This window comes from Penicillium antarcticum, assembly GCF_028974205.1.
Source record: "Penicillium antarcticum strain IBT 31339 chromosome Unknown utg000002l_segment0_segment0, whole genome shotgun sequence".
Classification (NCBI taxonomy): domain Eukaryota; kingdom Fungi; phylum Ascomycota; class Eurotiomycetes; order Eurotiales; family Aspergillaceae; genus Penicillium; species Penicillium antarcticum.
Window position 1 is genome coordinate 4,549,927 of NW_026695300.1, and position 24,790 is coordinate 4,574,716.

At 47.7% G+C, this 24,790-nt stretch overlaps 4 protein-coding genes across 4 annotated transcripts; 3 read left to right on the forward strand and 1 right to left on the reverse strand.

The window, feature by feature from the left end:
• Positions 1 to 3,600: 3,600 nt before the first annotated feature.
• Positions 3,601 to 5,226, forward strand: N7508_002706 (uncharacterized protein; the record flags this gene model as incomplete). The annotated part of the gene is made up of 1 exon (XM_058460772.1): positions 3,601 to 5,226. One exon carries the CDS (start codon positions 3,601 to 3,603, stop codon positions 5,224 to 5,226), a length of 1,626 nt encoding a protein of 541 aa, XP_058324304.1.
• Positions 5,227 to 6,924: 1,698 nt separating this feature from the next.
• Positions 6,925 to 7,137, reverse strand: N7508_002707 (uncharacterized protein; the record flags this gene model as incomplete). The annotated part of the gene is made up of 1 exon (XM_058460773.1): positions 6,925 to 7,137. One exon carries the CDS (start codon positions 7,135 to 7,137, stop codon positions 6,925 to 6,927), a length of 213 nt encoding a protein of 70 aa, XP_058324305.1.
• A 4,666-nt stretch (positions 7,138 to 11,803) lies between these two features.
• Positions 11,804 to 19,089, forward strand: N7508_002708 (uncharacterized protein; the record flags this gene model as incomplete). The annotated part of the gene is made up of 4 exons (XM_058460774.1): positions 11,804 to 12,151; positions 12,198 to 12,373; positions 12,431 to 18,988; positions 19,041 to 19,089. 4 exons carry the CDS (start codon positions 11,804 to 11,806, stop codon positions 19,087 to 19,089), a joined length of 7,131 nt encoding a protein of 2,376 aa, XP_058324306.1.
• A 2,662-nt stretch (positions 19,090 to 21,751) lies between these two features.
• Positions 21,752 to 23,778, forward strand: N7508_002709 (inorganic phosphate transporter; the record flags this gene model as incomplete). The annotated part of the gene is made up of 6 exons (XM_058460775.1): positions 21,752 to 21,835; positions 21,906 to 22,113; positions 22,192 to 22,636; positions 22,688 to 23,189; positions 23,242 to 23,392; positions 23,456 to 23,778. 6 exons carry the CDS (start codon positions 21,752 to 21,754, stop codon positions 23,776 to 23,778), a joined length of 1,713 nt encoding a protein of 570 aa, XP_058324307.1.
• Between the last annotated feature and the right edge of the window lie 1,012 nt (positions 23,779 to 24,790).

Genomic DNA, 24,790 nt, shown 5'->3' on the forward strand with positions numbered 1-24,790 from the left:
TGGCACGGCAGGGTCCGAGACAAAGTGTGGATGCCCTCACCTCAGGAGAGCTGTGTCTTCTTGGCACTGCGCGATACTCCACACTTGTTGTAGTAAAAGTAGTGCTAGCCGACCGAATTCCCAGATCTAACGTCAGCCTGCCACGACATACAGGGCTGGCCCTCCGCTGTAGATATTTTTAGAGAGTAGCAAATACTACGTGTCTCAGATTGACCTTGTTTAGAATAATATGGTCTCATGATTCTCAATAAAATACAAACTTTGGCAAACAATGCATGATGTTTCCTTTTCGTGATTGAAAGGCCAATGCTACGCGACGGTCTACGCTGTTCTCCGTACTAGAGAACCAAGTGAGATATCGTATGTCTTCAAGACCGACCTTGAAGCATCGGTAAAAAATCCCCAAGTTGTCCCAAAACTGTTCTGTGAAAGCAAACATCAGGTCACCAGCTACTTATGCTTCTGAAGACCGGCGTACAATGGATGTTTTTACTAGATATCTCAGCAACTTGGTTTATTCCATACGATACAGTATAGATGCGCAGGTAACGAATTAGAACCCTTTGTTAATAGTAAAAGCAGTAATTGGTCAGAACAAAGAGCCTCAAGCATTGCTTGGCCATGTCTCCAGCTGTTCCGGGGACTTTTTTAGTATCTCTTTTGTCTGGTGAGAATGAGGGTGTAAAGGCCATTATTGATCTTGATATCGATATATGGTCTGGATCTAACGACTAGTTGGGTGCTGAAAATGTACCGTATGAACGATAGCCTACTTAATAGCCAGTCTACGGTCAGAAAGGATAGAGGCTAGATTTCTCAGCATTTCAGACTGTTCGGGGAGTATAGCAAAACATCTGAAGATGCGCGGTAATGGTCAAGTTGTCAAGTCGAGGACCGAAATTTCCCCTTGCTGCCTTAATTCTGCCTGAATACCGCCTGAACTTGGACCTTGGTGCCTAAGGCATTAGCTCATTATTCACGTGACCTGTTTTATTATGCATTGAGATTCCACATTTGTTTTTATAACATTACAAATTCTCTTCTCTTAAAATGGACTTTTACGTTGAACTGGGCCCAATTTCAAGTAGGTTATTCATTTTTGTACTTATATTTTCTGACAGTTTACTCACGTTGAATGGCGCGTCATTCTGTTTAACTGCAATTTATATAACCACCCCACGGGATTCCGGATTCCGAGTGCCTCGCTAATCCCAAAGGAACTTTCATATGCTTTCGTGCTGGAATTCCACTGGCCAGGAATTTCATATGGAAGATCGATTTAGGATTAAAGATCAGCGTATTTAGTTTAAAGTTGGTTCGGGGGCTGAGAGTGATAAGAGTCACTCTACAGGATGTATACGAAATACTATAGGTCAAATTTCTAAATTCACTCTTGAGAACTGCAAGTCATCTGAAGACTGTTCAAAACAGTCCACTTTATCATCGTTCATGACTGAAGCATTTCATTGTCAGTGTGGTCGAGATCTGTTGAGGATTTGATTCAAGGTGCCGGCCAATCAATATCAGCACGGTGTAATTAACACACCGCTGATCTTCAAGTACCGCTGAGAGGGAGACTACTTTTCATTGACTGGTTTCGGTGAGATTATATATTTTGCGACTGGGATGACCATTGAAAGTTCAAGAAGCAAACATCCCGCTGACAAAGTTAGACCACAGAATTGCTAGCGTTCAGACGCCCAACCCGAAGATCTCGCATCTCATGCCTGACACACAGACAGTAACCATCCGCAGGCCATTCCACTATGCTCGCTTCACGCCAGCCATCTGCACGACTAATCCGAGAGAACTCCAAACCAAATCTTGCATCGCGCGACTTTATAATTGTGTGCGAGGGACGACAAGATTTAACGTTACCTATTTACCTCCCATATGTACACGAAGATTCAAGTAAGATCCCATCTCAGCCCCACCACACCCGCTCCACCACAACTTGAAGGTCGGTAGTATAAACATGAGGCCCAAGTGCGGCTTCTATGTCAGCAGTGACGCAGGAGGACAGCAATGCAAGCCCACGACTCGCGCGCGTCATCACGGGCATGATTCTAGTCTCAATGTCGGGATTGCAGGCGGCAAGTGCGAAATTACAACAGAGCGGGAACCCAGAGAACGGTCGGTTCGGAACCACAGAGGTCGCATAAATTGGGGCCCAAGTGTCGGGAAATCTCAGCCTGTTGATCGTCTCCGAATTTGTCGAGAAATGTGGATATTCAAATCCATGTGGGTTGGGTCGGGCCTTACATACACGCGGCACGATACTTTTCCGCGAGTAGACGGGTCGGGGATTTTAATGAACGTGGGAGAGGGAATCTGGGAACCTTGGGAGGCATGACATGGAAGAAGAAGAACGTTGCATAGTACCTAAACTCTGTACTCTTGGGTTGCTTTGAAATCGAACTAGACGCTAATGGACTCGAGCCTCTCGATATACCTCCCCGCAAGTTTGGCGACCTTCCGTAAGAGGCTTCTTAGATTATTCTAATTAATTTACCGATTCATTTCGCCTATACAGTATGAACTCCACAGACAATCAAACGCGACCATCGTTTAACCGTGGATAATACATAAACCGTGAGTTTTAGTGGAGAAAGGACTCCGGGGATGGCTGAACGCCTCCCAACGCCCCGCCCGTCGACGCCTCCTCATCACTCGAGATGAGTTCTTTTTCGTACCCTTGGTGGGTCACCAAGCCCCTTGGCATTTCTTGTCTGATGCTTGATTGGGTCTTGGCCCTTGGCGGCTTGTGACTCGACTCAGGCCCCTGGTCAAAGCCAGTCAAAGCCAGCCAATCCCAATTCCCGGTCCCCCGGCCGTCGGCATCGGATTTGGGGTTCGGGGCCACAAAGACAAATAGGTAACTGAAACGAAGGTAACTGAAACGAGGATTAGTGTCCCGTACTGTGACCAATATGCGACCAATATGCGACCAATATGCAGCCCCGGCCCCGACCCGAGAGAAAAGTTTTTACGGGGGTTTCTGCATCGAACAAATAGCGACTGGAGAAAGAAAAAAACTCAGACCCTGACTCCACAGCCTCTCCCCGTAATTCCCCGTGTCTTTGGTGGTCGCATGTGGTTCCGGTTGGGGCAAGGGATATGTTGATCTCTCTCTCCTCCACAGACTATCCCCAGGTGAGAATCACTTGACAGGACATACAATACCCCCTCATTCATCCAGGGGCACATAGTGATGTTCCATTCAGGCACCCAAACCAGAAACTCCCATCTCGACTCGCCATGGTTGACCGCATGCGGATGTTACGTTGGTGGCGGCCAAAACCGAAAATCTCCGCTAAGCCCTCTTGGCCGTCTCCGCGGTTGGGTCTTAGCTGTGCTTAGCCCTTTTTTAGCCTACTCGGCCTCGCCCGACTTGCCTACTCCGTTGGTTGTTGTATACCCGCCGACGTCATCTCCAGACTTTCTTCTTCTTGGCACTCAGCAACCCGTGGGGGCCCTGATTCATATTCGTCTACAAAAAGGTGAGATTCCCCCTCCCCAGGATTGACAGGTTCTCCTTCTTCTTTTGTATGTTTGAGTATTTCCTCCCTTTCTCTTAGGTCGAGGCATACACAACCCAAGATGTGGACTACAACCTCCGGTCTGCGGGGCAAGAAGCTCCATTTGGCCATCACTTTCACTTCCGTTATTGGATTCTCCCTGTTCGGTTATGATCAGGGTTTGATGTCCGGTATTATCTCCGGTGACCAATTCACAAAGGAGTTCCCTCCTCTCGCTATTCCCGATGGCAGCAGCAGCTCCTACTCTGCCCACGTCTCCGTCCTCCGTGGTGCTGTCACTGCTTGTTACGAACTCGGATGTTTCTTCGGTGCCATCTTTACTCTGATTTGGGGTGAAAGGATTGGCCGCACCCCTTTGCTGGTCTCTGGAGGTGTTCTCATGATTATCGGTACTGTCATCTCCACTGCTGCTTTCGGTCCCCAATGGGGCTTAGGCCAGTTCGTCATCGGACGTGTCATCTCAGGTCTTGGAAACGGCATGGACACCGCCACCATTCCTGTGTGGCAGTCCGAGTGTTCTCGCGCGCATAACCGTGGTTTCCTCGTTTGCTTCGAGGGTGCCATCATCGCCGTCGGTACATTTGTTGCCTACTGGATTGACTTTGGTCTCTCCTACGTGGATAGCTCGGTCCAATGGCGGTTCCCTGTCGCCTTCCAGATTCTGTTCGCTATTTGTGTTAGTATCGGTGCTCTGATGCTTCCTGAGTCTCCTCGCTGGTTCGTTATGCGTGGTCACGACCAAGAGGCTTTGCAGGTTTTGGCTCAGCTTAACGACAGTAGCGTTGATGCCGAGGATGTGCTTACCGATTTCAACCTGATGAAGGCCGATCTTAAGGCATCCGAGGGCAACAAGGCTAGCTGGAGAGAGCTCTTCAAGTTCGGAAAGACTCAGGAATTCCAGCGTATGATGATCGGTTGCTCTGGCCAGTTCTTCCAGCAGTTCACCGGCTGTAACGCTGCTATTTACTATTCGACCCTACTCTTCGAGCAGAACCTTCACATGAAGCACCGTCTCTCTTTGATTCTTGGTGGTGTTTTCGCTACCGTCTATGCCTTGGCCACTATTCCATCTTTCTTCATGGTCGAAAAGGTTGGTCGTCGCAACTTGTTCTTGATCGGCTTCCTTGGTCAAGGTCTTAGTTTCATCATTACCATGGGATGTCTGATTTCGGACAATGAGCAGAACGCCAAGGGTGCCGTCGTTGGTATCTTCCTATTCATCTGCTTCTTCGCCTTTACTACGCTGCCTTTGCCTTGGATCTACCCTCCCGAGATCAACCCTCTTCGCACTCGTACTATGGCTGCCGCTGCCTCCACTTGCACCAACTGGATTTGCAACTTCGCTGTCGTCATGTTTACCCCCGTGTTCTCTGACCAAAGTGGTTGGGGTATCTACCTCTTCTTCGCGTTGGTCAACTTCGTCGCCATCCCATTCGCCTGGTTCTTCTACGCTGAGACTGCCGGTCGTGATTTGGAGGAGATCGACCTCATATTCGCCAAGGCTCATATTGAGAAGAAGTGGCCCTACCAGGTCGCTAACAGCATGCCTAAGCTCACTGTCGAGCAAATCGCTCAGATGCAGATCGAAGTTGGCCTGAGCGTTCCCGATCACCAGTTCGCATCTGAGGCCGAGAAGGCCGAGATTGCTATGAGCAGTGGAGACAGTGAGAAGCACGCCTCCGACTAATTCTTTGACCCCAACAAAGACCCATATACACCAGTGCTACCTGCTTCAGCTCCATCCTGGCGACGGAAAGCTGGTAGCGACCATGCGACCATTGATGGATTATAGAGTGTCTTGATACTCGCATTATCATTATTTCCTTCTTTTTCTTTATTTTTGACTTATCATGTCGACATGTGATAGTGGTTAATCGCCACCTCTCTTCCTGTTAGATACCTTTTATTTTCTTATTTGAATAAAGACATGTTTCTTTTACTTCAGAATGCATAAAAAGCAAACACTACTTCAGGAGTCGCGAGAATACAGTAGATGGGGTGCAATGCAGAGACCAGGGTAAATTGCACCATTGGTGATATCCACCCTAACTTTATTATTGCTTTTTCGGGACAGCTGACTTCCCCTGAATTGCCGATCCTTGATATATCAATATTTGAAGGGACCAACTATGGAAGGTAGCGCGGGCGAGGCAATCTCGCGGGCTGAATCGACACTCTGCTGAGGCGCTCTGCTCTGACACGTCTTAGAGTTTCAACGGCCACCATTGCGTTTCTGTGCAGCCGTCGAATCGAAGATATTTCGCAACATGGTTGTGCACAGAATCTCTAGCTCTATTGGGCTATTTGAGTCATGATAAAAATGCACAGGCTATCGAACATGTCTTTGAATGTACGCCGTTAGTTAGCAGTAGGTGTGACTGAAGTCTTAATATGAAAATAATCGAGCGTTGGGCAAATTATCATGAAATGCGTGAACCGAGGCATTCTTGATGCGCGTCAGCATTTGTCTACTGTGGCCTCGCCCAGCTAGGCCCTTTCAGCGCCCAAAGGTGAATCCCATGGACCTGCTGTTTCATATTCTTCATGTTAAGATCTTTTCAGAACAAACAAGATGTCCATGTGATGAGATAAATACAGGCAGGGCGCGGTAATGAGCATAAGGCGTTGCGTGTCAACATATGCATGATCGATAGCATCACGGGTTGTTTTTTCCAAGGCCTAAGACTGTGGAACAGACAGGGAGCAATGAATGCTCTCAAAGTCAGCCTGGGAAGATGAAGGGAGATGTGCGCCCAATTTGACAGGAAAAATTCCAGTCCACATGGCAACGGCAACAGTACCCCCCACAGCGTTGCCAATGCTGTCAAACACGCCCTCAAAACTTAGGATAACGGGGATATTTCTTTGGGTGGACACAGCTATGACAGTCATTTGCTCACAGATAGCAAGAGTACCACCACCAATATAGCAGAGGATTGCCCCGGAGACTAGACACCAGAAACACGAGCCCATGGTAGAGATATTTAATACGTAAGTCGCTTCCGTAACAGTCTGATTTAACATAATCTACAAGGCGAAATAAAAATACCAAGCCAGGTATAATGATAAAACCATGGAGAAGGTGAAGAACCGAACCAAATCCAAGTGCATGAACTTTCTTTACCGGCGCGAAGTATCTCTCCCAAAGCGTTAAAGGTATCATAAGACAGAAGCCAACGGCAACGAAGCAGATATTAATGGGAGACTGCCACTCTTGGGCTTGGTAAGAGTATAGATTGAATGCCAATAGGAAGAGAGAAAACCCAATGGCAATAATCAAGATGCCAACGACATCGAATTCAATGCAATGAAAGATGATGAACTGGTAGAGAGGCCGTCCACTACTCTTCCTTCTGCGAGGTTCATTTTTTCAGCCTTTTTCTACTTATAGTACCACAAGGCCCATAAGGGAGCACTGATGATGCGCATTATGATGGCAAAACCAAAAGCCCCATCGATATCCAATACCACCAGGAGCAATGATCTCATTGGCAGCATAACCATAGATCCAAGGTGTAATCAGGTATGGAGAAGCAGCGTAAGTGATCCAAAAAGCACGGTTCTTCAAGGCTGTGGTATCGGCAATGAAGAAGGTCATGGAGAAATCAATCATACGGAAGTCAGTTTAATAGAATACCTCTGCAGCAAAGTAGGTCTTTACGTTTTTGCAGGTAGCCATAAAGACTAGTCCAAGTGTCAGGAATCCAACCCCTACTCCAAAAGCCTGAGGGCGACCCCAGAGATCCATGAGCTTTGCGGAAGGGAACTTGGCGAGAGCGGAGATCAAAGAAGCAATCACAGATGCCGGCCCAGTCAGAGAATGTAGCTCAAAACCACTGTAGATATATGGGGACACAGAACTAAGAAGTCCTGAGCTGAAGTACTCGAGGAAATTTACTACCCCAATACTTGCAAGGCAGTTAGCGATGGAAGGGTCTGGCAGCCTGAGCGCATTGTAAACTTACAGAATGTATGCTGCAATTAGAGTATTCTCCGTCCATGCTTAGCCTTTTGCGTATCAGACTGCGCTGTCTCGTCGATGATCTCTTCTTCATCTGGAGACTTAGAACTATTCTGTTGTATCTCTTCCAAGGAAATCTTCTGGTTGGTAGGAGTTTTAATATCATCATGGGCAGCCGCTGAGTGATCGTCAGATGCCCTACGCGCGAAAGTCGATGAACCGCTTTCTGACAGCCATGGTGTCAATTCTCAAACAACCCAAAGCTAGATATAATTGTTCAACAGTCTCGAGTGTGTCCAGGATATGATAACATAAGTGAATGCAAGTGCCCAAATGAAATATTTTAAAGCTCGGAATTAGATTTCGGAAACAGAACCTGGGGGGCACTATATTATGTATCCTGGCAGCAATCCTACTATGGTGGAAGAAACCGCTCGAGGATGATTTCTTACCCAACTTTTGATTAGAAAAAAAGCTTAAAATGGGTTGACTAAAGAGAAGGGCTTGAGAGAAACCAGTAAAGTCAATGGAAATTGACACTTTTCGGTAAACTGAAGGCGTTGATCATCGGAATTTCGTGTTTACTGGGAATGTAGCCTGGAAAATGCGCCTTATAGAAAAGGCCACGACGGGAAATTCTCATTGCCACTACGACTTAGTGCTGACAATTAGTCTCAAGGGATCAAGGGCCAAGCTCGGAGGACGAACTCATCCTGATTGATCCGAGTTATCTGATTGATTTGATTGATATGCTCGCATCGATATTCCAGTATCGGCTATACTATTCCCACTCCGGTAATCTCCCGACAATGTTGAGCCCACGAATTCAATATGCAGGCCAAGAAAAGCCGTAACGACAATATCATTCACATACTACAATCCTAGGCAAATTAGCGTGAAGGAAGCTCGGCATATATAGAAGATAGATTGAAAAGGACAAAGTTAGATTGAGGTGAGGCCTGAAACTGACGACTTCTGGCTTCAAACGTGAAATTTCCTGATGCTTGATGTCGGCCCACTTTCTTTCTGCTCTTGGCGCCGGTGCGCTTGTGTCAAGCGAAAGACATGTTAGCTCCAAGAATCTACTGATATAAGGACATCTGATTATTATCCAACTACGGACAGGAAATTTGTGCAAATACCGTTTGTTTCTAGTATGGCCGAGAGATGAACCAATGATACCGACGTAGGCTGAAGTGCGAATCAGTGGGTTTATTGTCCAGAAATTATCATTTCAATGTTTTCTCTTCCACTTAACGCTCTCGTATTATCGGGTTGATTATTACTTGTGCAACATTTCAAAGTCATTGTACAGATTAAACTAGAAAGCGGGTGCCCTTATTGGAGGATACTTTATTCAAATTGCCAATAATGCTTCGAACGCGGTGCATTTACTCTGCCATCTCCTCTCAGACTTACTGAACTTGCAGGGAATCATTTAAGAAAACAACATCAATGGGGTTGACTGTCTTACAGTGCGTCTGAATATTCAGAATACACTCCAAATGCCCTGATCTGTGGTGTTGGTGCTTGATTAAAACCATCACATTTTGCGACTTTGATCATGGTCAGTGGGGTATTGATGAACCAAAAGGCATTAGCTTTTGCCAGCATTAACTGCACGTGAGTGTGGATATAATTGTAATTTCGCTCTATGCCCCGCTGTAGTGGGATTAGTGCTAACTCCACGTTTAGTATTCTATCCTATGTGGCTATCCGATATGGAGTGCATTTGTGTCGTATACGAGAAACACTTGATATTTCCACGGGTAAATTCAAAGGATTGACATTAGGAAGATAGGACGCTAAAAATAAAATGGACAGAGATTGATATTTAGTCATGGTTCCTTCACTGTGAGAGTCACTGGAGGGGACCAGAACTTTTAAATGAATCCACAATAAAAACATAGAATTTATAATGCAGTCTATCTGGGACCGCCATTAATATAGTGGGCGATCAGCTTTCATAATTTGATTCCTAGTCTTTGGCAATGGCATATGTAGTCCAATTCGCCGAAATGCTTTATCGACCTGCGTGAGATTCCAGAGAACGGTAAGTACACAGCAACTAATATAACAGGTATATCTTTTAAAAGATTGCAGGAATTCATGGCTGTGTTGTCAAACTGTGCAAATCCCTTCTGCCACGCCTCAATTTTGGAGATTCTACGGCAGACTGTTACACTTGCTGAACTAGCTCAAACATCCGACCGTTGACCTGGTACCTATTATGAAGCATTTTAAAGGACTTCTAGCGCGTTCTATGCCTCTTGGCACTTTAGCTTAGTACCACCAACCAAGGCTCACGATGACATTCCATGTGCCTGTAAGCATTTACCAGGCCTGATACAACGGTAATTATAACGTGATATGGATTTCATGTCTTTATACCACACCACAGCATTGGCCAGGCTTCCTCTCTTACGTCATCTGTTCGATTACAAATAGAACGCTTTTTTTTTGGGAATATCCGGATTAATGCTTTTTGGATGGCTTCTCTGGGGCTGCATGGCACTAAAAGCTATTCGGGGGCACCATGCATGTCTGGGCGGTCATCGATAAGCCGATTCCTGAGCCGTGAGTTCATCATCCTTCTCTCATCTCCTGCTTGACCGAAACTCTGCATATTTCCTCAACGGCAGATACACTTATGTTAATCATGAGATGACCTTATTATAACACCAATAGTGTGGGAAAGGCTTCTAATCAATATTGACTCGATCCCATCGACGATGAAGCAAGGGGCCGGAGATTTATGTCAACTGAGGCCCATTCTGCAATTACAGCAATGTACTTTCACCTGCCTGCCACGAGTCTGTCTTTCCGTTTCAGGCTTCGGGAACTTCTATTTTTGGGTATGTTGATTGCAGGCCACGTGCTAAACATCAATGGGAGGTTATTTTTGCGAGGCAAACGCTTTCACTGCTAGTAGCCCTAACAGTAGAAATGGGATTAGGTGGGAGAATAACTGACAATGCGAATCGGGCAAAGTCCCGCATCGATGGTCAGCAAAGTATAGATAGCCACGCTGGGTCAAAGCCACCCGCATCAATTCACAAGCCTAGCTTTGATCGGTCAAGATCACTATACCCATAAAAATACGAAGTACAGCATGAGCAAGTTTTCTGAGCCGGGAAAATTAATTTGCTGGTTTCAAGAAAATTAATCCCAGTTGCCTGTTCCAGCTGCATGTATCAACTGGCCATAGTGAAACATACTTGACGCTATGATGTCATCCGCCCCTTTGGTCCCACCGAGGAGTTTTTTTCTCTTTCTTTCTTTAGATTCTGACATGTTCCAACTTCATTGATCTATTTCCAACTCCTGTTTTTGTACGCACCACGGTCGCTCAAATATATACATGGACTGTATCGGCTGTTAGTCTGATCATATGTCAAAGTCATGAAAACTGTAATTCATTGCTCTCCTTCCTCTTGCTTGTCCAGCAAAAGACAGAGAAAATCTCTTCACAAGTGGATCACTTGCTCCACGCATTCAAAACGGTAATCGAGATTCCACCTTGATGTATCTCGTACCAGGGCAGTTTTTATATATAGCATGTCTCCGAAAGAATTGGCGTTTCACTCAAAATGTAAACCTCATTGCGAAAAAGCAACTACTTATACTCGAGCTAGAGGGCTGGAATCAGCCAAGCTTCGGAAAGATACCAAAGATAAGATAAGATGGTTAAAAATAGACGTTCGTAGGTCTAAGCCAAAAGTAAGCCAATAAATGTCTTATCGTCCATACAGAGCGGTGGCAGCTCTCTTTGATATATTTTGGGAGGGTTGTTGGAACCCAGGCACACGGAGAGTATAACAGGTAGAACCTGGGATCGACATCGATTTGCATTTTTGCGCTTATCACGGCGGAACCGATTTGAGGCTTACACTCTCGGCTGGACCCGATCTGTCGCGTTGAACTCTCTGTTGGGCCTGTCTGAGACACACACCGGACTGACCAGGGTCGGAGACACATTTTGCTAATCCGAGCCACTGAGAAACGCCGCCACCCCACCGCGGGCGAAAAGATGGCGGTGGGTGGATCGATACAGTAATATCTGGCTCCAATGTGGGTCGCTAGTACTGAAAGTATAGCGATCCATCCGCCTGTTTGGTTGATAAGGGTCTCACATCCTCTGCTGTAAAATATTTGGTGCCCGTTGAAGTTCGTTCGTTTATTCTTCTTCAGCTACAGCTCTCGTTGGTCCAGCACATACAGGAATTGTTCTCTTTGCAATTCTAGAAGGGGTGGATTGTGCAGTTTCTGGTGCCTGGCGTTCCGGCCTGATATATCAACAGAAATGCAACGCTCAGCAATTCTCATTCTGTCATTTCTGAGCGTGCATGCACTATGCTGGCCATACACGGAGTCGCTCACTGATTATAATCTTAACGAAAACAAATCCGCCAAAGCTCCTATCGATTATTGGGGAGTATGGCCAGACCACGATTATCATCCGTCACCAGACAACTGGCGCTTTCCCATCTACACCATATTCTTGGATCGGATATCGAACGGTGACCCGACAAATGACGATATCAATGGAACAACCTTTGAGCATGTTGTGAACTCAAATCAGATGCGTCATGGAGGCGATCTTGATGGTTTGATTGATACGTTGGACTACATCCAGGGCATGGGTTTCAAGGTAGGCTCGACCCCCTTTGGTCAACCTTCAGAGCTAAGGGTTCTAGGCTATTTATTTCGCGGGCACGTATTTGATGAACCTGCCTTGGGCCTACGATGGCTACTCCCCCGTTGATACCACCCTGCTCGACATGCATTTCGGAACGCTTGAGGATTGGAGACGAACTATTGCCGAGATTCACAAGCGGGATATGTACGTCCTGGTGGATAACACCTTGTCAACGTAAGTCGGCATAACTACTATCGATTCTTCCCGTGGACTTACACCAAGAAAAAAAAGGATGAGTAACTTGGTCGGATTCAAAGGCCACCTGAACGATTCAGCCGATTTTCGCGCACAAGAATACGAAGTTGAATGGGTCACAGACAGAAAGTATGCCGATTTCCAGTTTGGAAACGAGTACAACGAGACTTGCGACTACCCCAAATTTTGGAACGAGACAGGAGACCCATTAGTGTCCGGTGGAGTGCAGGACCTCAAGGGTTGTTACAACAGTGACTTCGATCAATATGGAGAGCTTGAGGCGTTCGGCAACTTCCCAGACTGGCAGCGTCAGCTTACCAAGTTTGCCTCCGTGCAGGATCGCTTGCGCGAATGGCACAAGCCGGTCCGAGACGTCCTCACTAGACATTCATGCTTCCAAATTGCTAGTCTCGATATTGATGGGTTCCGCTTTGATAAAGCCGTTCAAGCAACCCTTGAACCATTGAGCGAGATGACCGCTGTTTACCGCGAATGTGCGAAACGGTTTGGCAAGGACAACTTCTTCCTTCCAGGTGAAATTACGTCCGGAGATACATTTGGCAGTTTATATCTTGGCCGTGGGCGTCAACCTGATCAGCGCCCGAAGGATGCAGGCGCTGGTGCTAAACTGACGAACAACTCGGACTCGCACTTCCTGAGAGAAGATGGGTTGCAAGCATTGGATGCATCCGCATTTCACTATACCATCTACCGTTCAATGACCCGTTTCCTAGGGATGGATGGTAACCTAGTCGCCGGATTCGACTTGCCCACCGATTTCATCGAGGCCTGGAACGAGATGCTTCGGTCCAACGATTTCCTCAATGCATTCACTGGCGAACTGGATCCGAGGCACATGTATGGCGTTTCAAACCAAGATAACTTCCGTTGGCCGGCAGTCAAGAATGGCACTGATAAGTTCCTTCTCGGTCTGTACATCGTGTCATTGGAGCTCCCGGGAATCCCTCTCATCCTGTGGGGCGAGGAGCAGGCGATGTATGTCTTTGATGCCACTGCATCCAACTACATGTTTGGTCGGCAGCCCATGACATATCAAACCGCATGGTGGACTCAGGGCTGTTTCAATCTGAACACCTCAAAGTTCTATGACTTCCCCATCGAAAAGGGCCTCCATGGATGCAACGATATAACGGTCACCTACGATCAGCGAAACCCCGCCCATCCAATCCGCAACATCATGAAAAGGATGTTCGAGATTAGAACGCAGTATCCCGTCGCCAATGATGGTTTGTATCTTGAAACACTCTCCCAGCTCACCAAAGAGATATTCCTTCCTGGTTCTTCCACCACCCCCACAGTCACTGGTCTATGGTCTGTGCTACGAAGCTACTTCCCTGAGGTCCAGAAAGAAGCATCCACGGCAACTGATGGCAATGGAACTCTCTGGCTGGTATATCAAAATGGAAATGAAACAGAAACTTACGGCGGCAACTGCACCAACAAAAACACGGCATTGTTGGCTCCCTTCCAGTCAGGGACAAAGCTGAAGAATCTTTTCTATCCTTATGAAGAGCTCACGCTGAGTGACGGCCCCAATAGCCAAGAAGATGGTGGCTATGGTTGTGTCTCTCGCATGAAATTGCTGCCGTGGGAATTTCGGGCATATGTCGAGGCCAAAAGCTTTGTAGAGCCCGGTCCTACTGTTACGGAGTTCCTTCCCGGACACGACGCTCGTTTCCTTTCTGCCCAAGATGAGGGCGAAACTATCCCAATTCAGCTTGGATATTCCAAAGAGATGGATTGCGACAGTATCACCAACGCGATTTCCCTAAATTCAACGACAGAAAAGGACATAACTGCCTCTCTGGATACCTCCAGTGTGAAGTGTACAAAGGTCTCTCCGAGAACCAGCAGTAACTCATATGTTGGCGAAGTCCCAACCGTGTGGACTTGGTCTGCTCAGTTGAAAAACGCTCATCACGGAATCCATCAGTTGACAGTCAACAATATTTCCTCATCTCAAGCACACACTAATTCAGTCGACAAATTTTTGCTTCGCGTTGGCACTCAGAGCAATCCCCTGATATCTCCGCTTTCCAACTACTCCTCCACACTTGTGCACAAATCTAGCGACATATTCTACATCCAACATAACGCGGCCGGTGCTGATCAATTTCGCTACTCATCCGATTTTGGCCGAAGCTGGTCGGATTGGACAGCCTATTCGGGAGGGAACACTACAATCAATATCCCTTCTTGGACTGGCACGAACGACCAGAAGTGGAAGGGGACTCACATTCGTGTTCAGTACTTTTCAAGGCTCACCGGTAGCAGCGATTACATACAAGAAGGTGATTATGACTGGGATGATACCACTCGAAGATTTCCTCACCTCTGGTGGAACGGCCCATACAACCAGTACGGTTACGACGCGGGTCTGGAAAACAAGATGGAGTATGACTCTGACACGTCAAGTTGGAAGTACGACTTTGTCTATGAGTGGCCCGCTGTCGGACAGCTGAATGTTTGGGGCACTGACAAGGATGGCATACCGGATACTACGGAAGTTTATGGAGATGTCGACAGCTCCTCTGTGGTCAAGAAACTTCCCCCATCGTACCTATCGTCGAACGTCATCAATATCACGGCTCTGCCTCCATTCCCGCATCTTGGCTGGACTATCTCCCTGGACGATGGCAACTTGAGATATCAACTGATCCCGGTTGGGTCAGGATGGCTTCAGCTTGTGCTCTTCATTCTCTTGTGGCTTCTGCCGATCCTGATGGGCTTAGCCGGTGTTCTCATCTTTATCAGAACCTTCTATCGCGTGAAGCTTAACAAAGATGGTAATTTGGTCAAAGGAGGTAGATTTCCGATCCTGTTCTGGCGGAGAGTCAAGGATAAGGTCGCCGGGGAGGATGAATCACCGAAGAGGCAGTCAGACACAGCTGTGTCGACAGACATTGCTGCCGCGGGTGTCTCAAGCCAACGACGCACAGTCTTAATTGCAACGATGGAATACGACATCCAAGACTGGGGGTTGAAGGTCAAGATTGGAGGTCTCGGTGTTATGGCCCAGCTCATGTCCCAGAACTTGAAGCATCAGAATCTGATCTGGGTGGTGCCATGTGTCGGTGATATCGACTACCCGGAAGACACGCCTATTGAGCCCTATGTGATTACGATTCTCGACAACCCGTACTTGGTGAAAGTACAGTACCATGTGGTTGAAAACATCACTTATGTTTTGCTTGACGCTCCTGTCTTTCGTCAGCAGACTAAGGCAGAGCCCTATCCTCCCCGCATGGACGACCTCGACAGTGCAGTCTACTATTCGGCATGGAATCAGTGTATTGCAGAAACTATGAGACGATCGCCGACCATTGATCTGTACCATATCAACGATTTCCATGGGTGTTTGGCGCCGCTTTATCTGTTGCCAACTCGCACTATCCCAGTGTGTCTTTCATTGCATAATGCAGAGTTCCAAGGTCTATGGGCTCTACGAACTTTGCAAGAAAAGAAAGAAGTTTGCTCTGTATTCAATATTCCACTTGACGTTGCAACCAAATACTGCCAGTTTGGAAATGTTTTCAACTTACTACACACCGGTGCTAGCTATCTGCGATACCACCAACGTGGTTTTGGTGCAGTTGGTGTTTCTCAGAAATATGGAAAGCGATCATGGGCGAGATATCCAATTTTCTGGAGTCTTGACAAGATTGGCAGTCTCCCAAATCCAGACCCCTCTGATACAGGCGCTTTGGGGGATAACCCCGAGGCAGAGGCGCCGATTCAGTCCTACAATGAACGAATTAATGAGAAATTGCAGGCACAAAAGTGGGCTGGTCTCACTGAGGATCGCAACGCAGATTTGTTGGTGTTTGTGGGACGATGGTCCAAGCAGAAGGGCGTTGACTTGATTGCCGATGTCATGCCAGCGGTATTGTCTGCGAGGCCACAGGTCCAATTGATCTGTGTAGGTCCTATCATCGATCTCTACGGCAGGCTCGCTGCTATCAAGCTAGAGCGCATCATGGAAATGTTCCCAGGGCGTGTATTCTCAAAGCCAGAGTTTACAGTTCTACCTCCCTATGTGTTTTCTGGTGCAGACTTTGCCTTGATTCCCTCTCGAGATGAGCCATTCGGGCTGATTGCCGTTGAGTTTGGCCGAAAAGGTGCTCTTGGAATTGGGTCTCGTATTGGAGGTCTCGGCCAAATGCCCGGTTGGTGGTACACTGTGGAGTCCGACTCAGCGCGTCACCTTTTGCACCAACTTAGGACCGCGATCAAGTCTGCTCTTGACTCGTCAGAACAGACTAGACAAGAGATGCGCGCAAACTCTGCCAAGCAGCGATTCCCCGTCCTTGAATGGACTCAAAAACTCGAAGTCTTACAGCGAACTGCAATCCACCTTCACCATTCAAAGAACCAGAATACTACGACAGGCCTCTCTGAGTCCAGCATATATTCTGAAATGCAGGGCATGCGATTCTCGACCATGGCTCTTCCAAGATTCAATATGTCTTTGGCGGAGGGATTGGACTCTCCACCTGCGAGAACGTCACAGCTCGGTCATCCTTCTCTTCAAGAACTGCGAGCGGCTGAACTTCAAGGTACCGAAAGCAACAGTAACAGCATGCTTGGCCGGAAGCTCTCCCTCGGACGGCGAGCTGGCCCTGGCCAGGGCAGAAAGCGCCTCGTCAAGAAGTCATTGCGTGAGAGTCAATTGTTTGACCAGCGTGCCGAAAGCGATACCACGGACGCTGAAGATGAAGCTACAGACACACCACAAGAGGATTACATTTCCCCGGAAGACGCTGTGGCAGCCGTGAACCGAGCTCTTGGATCTCAGGAACTTGGTCACTCCCGAAACAACAGCTCCCACTCTCCACGCGGATCTGAGATATCTACACCAGATTCCTCACGTTTTGTCTCACGGGACTCCTCCCCAGTGAGAACTCCCCTCCCTCACACCCGCAATGTGTCTGTTCTCTCTTTACCGTCTGTCATGGGTGATCACGACCAGTCTGTCTTCGAATTGCAAAAGGTTGATCCAACCTTTACTGACAGCATGGGCCACTTCACACGCCACTTCGAAACCCTGCTGACCAACCTGAATATGAAAAACTCTATCACGGACTACTGCATCGAGAGTTACTTGATGAAGAGCGAACGAAAATTCTTCAACATGTACAACGATGCGCAATTGAAGGTTCAACCCAAGGAACGAGCACTGGATGAAACCGCTTCGGACGATGCCGTCGATAACACGGCGTATACTCGTGTTTCTCGGGTTCCAAGAGAATCCGATCCCAAGGATGTTGGCGAAATTGATGAATGGCTTGCTCGGCTGGGATACAAGAGACCGATCGCCATTCAAAGGTTTATGAGACGGCGCGTTGGAAACTGGCCTGTCTACGCTCTCTTCCTCGGTCTTGGTCAAATCATCGCGACCAACTCGGCACAGATCACTCTTCTCGTTGGTCAGGTAGGTGAAACTGCTGTGAAGCTCTATATCATCGCTACCATCTACTGTGTCTCCACTGTCGTTTGGTGGTTCCTGTTTTATCGCTTCCCATCGGTGATTGTTCTCAGTCTCCCATGGCTGCTATACTCCCTGGCCTTTGTTGTTATCGGCGTTTCCCCTTACGGTATCACGAGTCTCGGTCGAGCATGGGCCCAGAATGTTGCCGCAGGCGTCTACGCAGCTGCATCCTCTAGTGGGTCTCTGTTCTTTGCGCTGAATTTCGGTGACCAGGGTGCAGTTCCCGTGAAAGATTGGATGTTCCGCGCAAGTCTTATCCAGGGGATCCAACAGATTTACACCGTTGCCCTCTGGTACTGGAGTTCCAGGGTCACCGCGGTGGAAGTTGGGGGCGTCTCCTCGGCTACATTAAATACATGGAAACTCACTGCTGTGGTGATGCCTATCGCTGCGGTCTGTTTTGTTATAGGTGTTGTACTTGCACTTGGCTTGCCCAAATACTATCGTCAATCTCCCGGAAAGGTCCTGTTTTTTGACACGTCCTTATTCCGCCGGCGCATTGTCCTTTGGTTCTTCTTCATGGTCATTATCCAAAACTGGTTCCTTGCAGCGGCATTTGGTCGCAACTGGTCCTTTTTGTGGTCATCTAAACATGCGAAGACATGGGAGGTGGTGCTTCTGGTGGTATTCTTCTTCATTATTCTTTGGATAGCTGCACTTCTCATGTTCCGATTCTTGTCAAAGGAGCACAGTTGGATCTTGCCCGTTTTCGGGCTGAGCGTCGGCGCACCGCGCTGGGCGCAAACTTGGTGGGGAACATCTAACATCGGCTTCTACCTCCCGTGGGCGGGAGGTCTGACATCTGGAGCCCTCGCCTCTCGTTGTGTCTGGCTCTGGCTGGGTTTCCTCGATGAACTTCAACAAGTCGGCCTGGGAATGATTCTCTTACAAACTCTCACCCGGGTTCATGTATGCTTTGTCCTGCTCGTTGCCCAGTTCCTCGGGTCTGTGGCTACAATTTGTGCTCGAGGATTTGCCCCCAACAAGGTCGGTCCAGCAGGTATTTCCCCGAATGTAGGCTCGTCGGCGGATAAAGTAGCCAATGCGTGGTTCTGGATCGCCCTTTTCTTCCAGCTCTTAGCCAGGTGAGTGACATTTTCTTCTTTCATTCCAGAATCATACTAACTCATATTCTAGCTTTGGATTCCTCTTATTTTATCGACGTGAACAGCTTAATCGCCCTTAGCTACTCGCGACTTTTGTATATAGGATCTGTAGATCACATCGGCGTTGGTCGACGTGATCTGTCCTCCAAGCCTAGTCATCTCCAAGTGCGAATGCAGATCCGAGATAGCACTTTCGTATGGATATATCAGCCTGACTCTTTCAGGCGTACCGTGTCGTTGGGGGTGCCGCTTGTCCCGAACCGGAGTTGAGGATATATATTAATCGAGCGCGCCGTACATAGTCAAATTATAATAAAGTCGATCGATCATGACCCAATGCTAATTTATTTAGTCATGGTAAGCTGGTTCGCGAACTGCTCACGATCGAGAAAGGATAAAAAAGTTATTTTTAATGCCAAGAAAGGCCTCTCGTTATCCGCTAAAGGCTTGTCATCTCTCATCGAAGCAGCCACCTCTTAAGCAGCATGCCTTAAATGTAACACATTTCTTCCGCTACAAACGCTCCCTCCGTCTTGCTGCGGACGATCCCTATCAAAAACATTTGAACGAGGTCACGATAGCGACTGAGATTCTCCCAAGCCGCGGACTCCCGCCGGCCTACCGTCAGTCAGATCCCAGCCTAGCGTAATGGTAGCCAAATAATTGAGTAATATGTTCTAGAAAGTATCCTTGGTTGGAAACTGAAGCGGGGGATCGCAGCGGGTGCTAGAAGGGTGAAAGGAGACCATGACAACTCCTTTTTCTCGTACTGGATGCTGCACATCATCGGGAGCGTTACGCTCACGGGACCGAAGAGAGTATGAAGGTCTAACAGAGAAGAGCTCATGAATGGCACCATAATCACATTGAGGGGGCCTAGCGTCGCTTTCTAACTGACTTGAGTCAATCCCAGAACTACACCGGCACAGTTCATGTCGTGAATCAAGCTCCAGGCTGCAGGAGATAAATCATTATTCTGAGCTAGTAGTGGCGTGGCGCTGTCAGTGAAGGCATGGTGTCTTTTTCTGCCTGGAATCTAGCACAAAGGTGAATTGTGGATGCACCGTCCCTCTCTCTAGAGCTCTCAAATCCCACATCTTATGTAAACACCTCGATCTAGATGCTAGCCAATTCCTGTTGCAGCAGGATCATACCTCGTTCCCCGACATCCTCATCCTAGCCTCAATTAATAATGATAGTTGTTTAGTGCCTGATTAGGCAGCGTGTATTTGAATAGAGCATCGAGGTTCTCTCCTCCCTCGATGGTGGTAGCACGCGTTGGTCAGTACCTAGTGTCTACGGGATTCAGTTCTCTGAGCTCTTGGTCTCTAGCTTCATTATCATACCCCTTTTGCTTGTTATATTGAAGCTACAAAATTAGACCGGTCTAGTGCATAAATTTGGCGATGTAGTGGATCGCTAGCGGGTCTGACACTAAAGCGTTTTAGTAAGGTTTGTGACCCCTGCATAAGCCAGCCGGTCAAACAGCTGTTTCCTCAGACCCCCGAAGACCTGGAAATAACGCAAGACGTGCTTCGGGGTCTAAGAGCATTCTCCAAACGGACAATTGTCCGAATCGGCTGCGTTGATCGTGTACAGGAAATACCTAAGGGCAATACGCATTGAGCGCATCTACATCGTAATCCAAGACCAGGGTTTTGACAGACAATTTCAAAAACGCAAGACCTTCTTACCCGGCCATTCCACCAAGCGTTTTGTGGCTGAGAGGTCCTCTTGCTCTCCCACTGCTTCCAACGGTCCTGGATCCGCCCACGGACCATCCGCTTGGCAGCGGCAGCAAGTCGGATGATCTGTTTATCCGCTCCGCCGGTCGCGCCTCCCGCAATTTCGAGTGCCACGTGCCACGCATTTCGCATTGCTATCCGCAGCTTGGTTGCCACTAGCAAAGCTATCTTAAGGGGAAATATTGTGATATAGAACTATTGTAGATAATGAACTAAGTCGCCCTTATATGATTTTCTATTCCTGAATGCCCCTTCAACAAACTTGTACTGGTCATGAACGAACGCTAGGACATCTTCGTAGAGTGTATACGAGCCAGTCTAGTATCAAATCAGCTAGATACCTATTTCGGACAATAAGAGAGATCGAAAAGTAATTTCCTTTTTTCTTTAACGCTTCACGATTAGCAATACATTTTGTATGCATGTGATGCATTAGCCGTGCAATTGGCTGGCATCACTTGGCATTTTGCTTGAATTTTCTTGTCTTCTCTGATAGAAGCTTGTAAGCGACGGCCAAGAGCTATTAGAACCCGTGCCGGACTGATTGGATCGCATTAATCCAATATCATTAGTGAACCCAATTTGTCCAATTTTGACCAATAGCCCGGGCCCTGATTTGCCCTGCCAAGACATGGTGGGATTACGCCAAGAACGAGGCGGAGGTGTGTGGGGATGGGGCCAAGGCTTCGGCGAATGCATACGCATCGTGGCGTTCAACTAGAGCATGCTATCTGAGCATACTCATTGAATGAGATTTCGTTCTGGAAGCATTACCTATGTTCCCGCCCTGTGGTTGGATCCTCAACAACGTGGAATTAATTAATGAAACGAGACTTGGTTCGGGGTACTGCGCACGTGCCTTTCTAGATGATAACCTCTCACTGAATATAGCCCTACAACATATAAATATCATATATTTCCCTCGAATTCATCTCTTCGTTGACACGCACTAAGTCCGAGGTCTTTCTCACTGAATTTAGGTACCAGGAAAGTGAAAATGGCTGTCTATCACGATCTTGATTGGCTGTTCGCCATCGGTACCATCTTTTTTCTTCTTTCTGTTTGGGGCATTGGTGCCAATGTATGTTCGCCTTTACCTTGACCCTCACTTCATTAACTTGATCAAATGCTCATCTCTTTCTTTGACATAGGATGTAGCCAATTCCTACGCAACTTCGGTCAGCTCCAGGTCCCTGACCTTGATTCAAGCCGGTCTTCTTGCGACGATCACCGAGTTCATTGGTGCTATTGCCCTTGGACAGCAGGTTACCTCGACCATTCGCAGCGGTGTGTTCTCGATCGACCGCTTTTTGGACTCACCAGGAGTATTGATAATGGCCATGGTGGTTGCCGAAATCGGTGCGTTTCACTATAAATCTCCTTCCAAACTTCCAGTATAAAGGTTTCAATTACTTACTCCTCTGTCTAACAATTTAGGCTCCTCGATATGGCTTACTGTCTGCACGTATCTCGGGTTTCCCGTGTCCACTACCCAATCTATCGTCGGTGCTCTCATTGGCGTTGCCATTGCGGCAGATCTCCCTGTCCACTGGGGCTGGAAATCCCAGAGTGTTTCCCAAATAGCTGCTTCCTGGGGTATCGCTCCTGTCATCTCGGCCGCATTCGGTGCGATAATCTTCGCCAGTATTCGGCTGCTTGTGCACTCCCGTGAGGATCCCATGAAATGGGCGTTGCGGGTGCTACCATTCTACTACGCTCTTACTGCTGGTATTCTAGCGTTATTCATCGTGGTTAGTGGTGGTCACGGAATCCCTGATCTCGAGGAATTGGGTGCAGGCAAGGCGTGTGGTATCATTATTGGCGTTTTTGCCGGTGTCTGGGTTATTAGTGCCGTATTCTTTGTCCCTTACTACTGGCGCAGGTATGTTATCCACAGAAACCCTTATTTGAGAACTCTGCTGACCGACTCCAGCCTGGTCAAGGAAGACCGCCGCCTACGCTTCTGGCATATCCCCATGGGTCCTCTTCTCTGGCGGGATAACTACACCTTATACTTCCCCGGTAACTCAGAAACGGGAATTGTGCCCAATTATTATGAAAGCGACCTAAATGCGATGAACGAGAAGGGCGAGACGGACACCCTTGGCTCTCTCACTGAGACGCACAATTCCACCCTCAACAGCCCAGAAATCGAACCTGTCAAAGGTGAACCCAGCACCGCTGAGAACGAAGCTAAGAAGGCGGATGGCAAGATTGCAGAGAAGCATCAGAAGGAACTTGAAGCTGTAGACTCTCTGCCCTGGGCGCATCCCAAACGGATCTTCGCCACCCTCAAGCTTGTTTTCACATATGGTATTTCCCAGGATGTCATCCATCATCAGTCAAAGGGTCTTGATCATATTCATCAACGTGCCCCCGCTTTTGACAACAAAGTTGAGCATCTATGGACGACTGCTCAGGTTTGCTCTGCTATGGTACACTCCCCTCGCTCCCCTCTCTGTGCAATCAATCTAACAAGATGAGTAGATCATGTCTATCTCGCACGGCGCCAACGATGTCTCCAATGCCATTGGCCCATTCACGACCGAATACATGACATGGCACACCGGTGTAACATCTACCAAAACCGACACCCCGACTTGGATCAAGGCTGTTGGTGGTCTTGGACTTGGTTTTGGTAAGATCCCTTTCTCTTCATTCCGCCTCCCTTTCATATATCCAGTTTGCTAATAATTTGCAGGTTTCTGGACTTTTGGATACCACATTATGCGCAATCTTGGTAACCGCATTACGAAACACACACCTACCCGCGGGTACAGCATGGAGCTGGGCGCTGCGATTACCGTGCTACTTGCGTCGCGGCTGGGTCTGCCCGTTTCAACAACGCAGTGCATTACCGGTGCCGTGCTGGGTGTTGCCTTAGTCAATATGGATTTGAGAAGTATCAATTGGAAACAGCTAGGAAAGATCTTCTTCGGGTGGGTTTTGACTCTTCCGTGTGCTGGCTTGATTAGTGGAATTATCATGGGGATGGCACTTAACGTTCCCCAATGGGGACGTTGAGTAGGTTTGTGAGACGGGGGATCAGCAGTGGATATACAATGTGGTTATCTATATAGTTTAAAGGGCACAAGAGCAGAAGGAAAGACCCCATGTATTAATCTAGTTAGTCTTGAAGTGTTGAAAGAGCATCAATTTTGTCTTCATGAAACCTCTCGCCTTTTCATGGTGTGCTGCATTAGACGAAAGAACCTTAGGCATGGTTTCCTAGTATAACGTGAGAGTCGCATGGGTTCTAGACCCTAGACCCTATCCCACGGGGGGTGGCCCAGTCAGGCTGACTGGGAATTCTTGCCCCAACTTTAGTATGGGGGAAAATCCAGAAAAAGTGGGGCGCGGACCCTGACTGGGAATAACAGACTGGAGAGGCTTATAGTGCTCCGATCGGTCTGAAAATTTAGGACGTTATAATGTACTATGTGAATATACCCCCATTTCAATTTTATGATCTCTGGTCTATTAGATGTCGAGAAAATTGCGATCAAACATTGGAGATATTTTTGATGGGGTACGGCAAACTGGGCTAGTTCGGGTAGCGATAGGCGCCTTAAACGTCACTCCAGGGTTTTCAGACGAATGAGATAACCTCGATTATCTTAGTGTATATAGGTCAGGAGGGGTAGAGAATCATTCAGGGGCTTAATATAATCCCCAGTTATTACGTCTATTACTTTTACACTGTTTTACACCCGACTTCGTATTCGACGTCTATATCAATGGAACATCAACTTTTTCACCAGCCATCGACGGCCCCAGTTCTTGTGTGCAAGAAATGCAATCATGGAATTAGACCAAAGCAGGTAATAGCCCATCTTCAGGGTTCTTCTCATCGTATTAGTTTACCAAGGTCTCGTTCAATAAGCCTCGCGATCAAGAACTGGGGCTTCGCAGAGGAATGTGACCGATGGGAGCCCCCAAGTGTTATAAACACTCCAATACCCAATATCCCAATTTACTCCGACGGCTTACTCTGCACCAAGGTTCCATTGTGCTCATTTATTGCGCGTACAGCCAA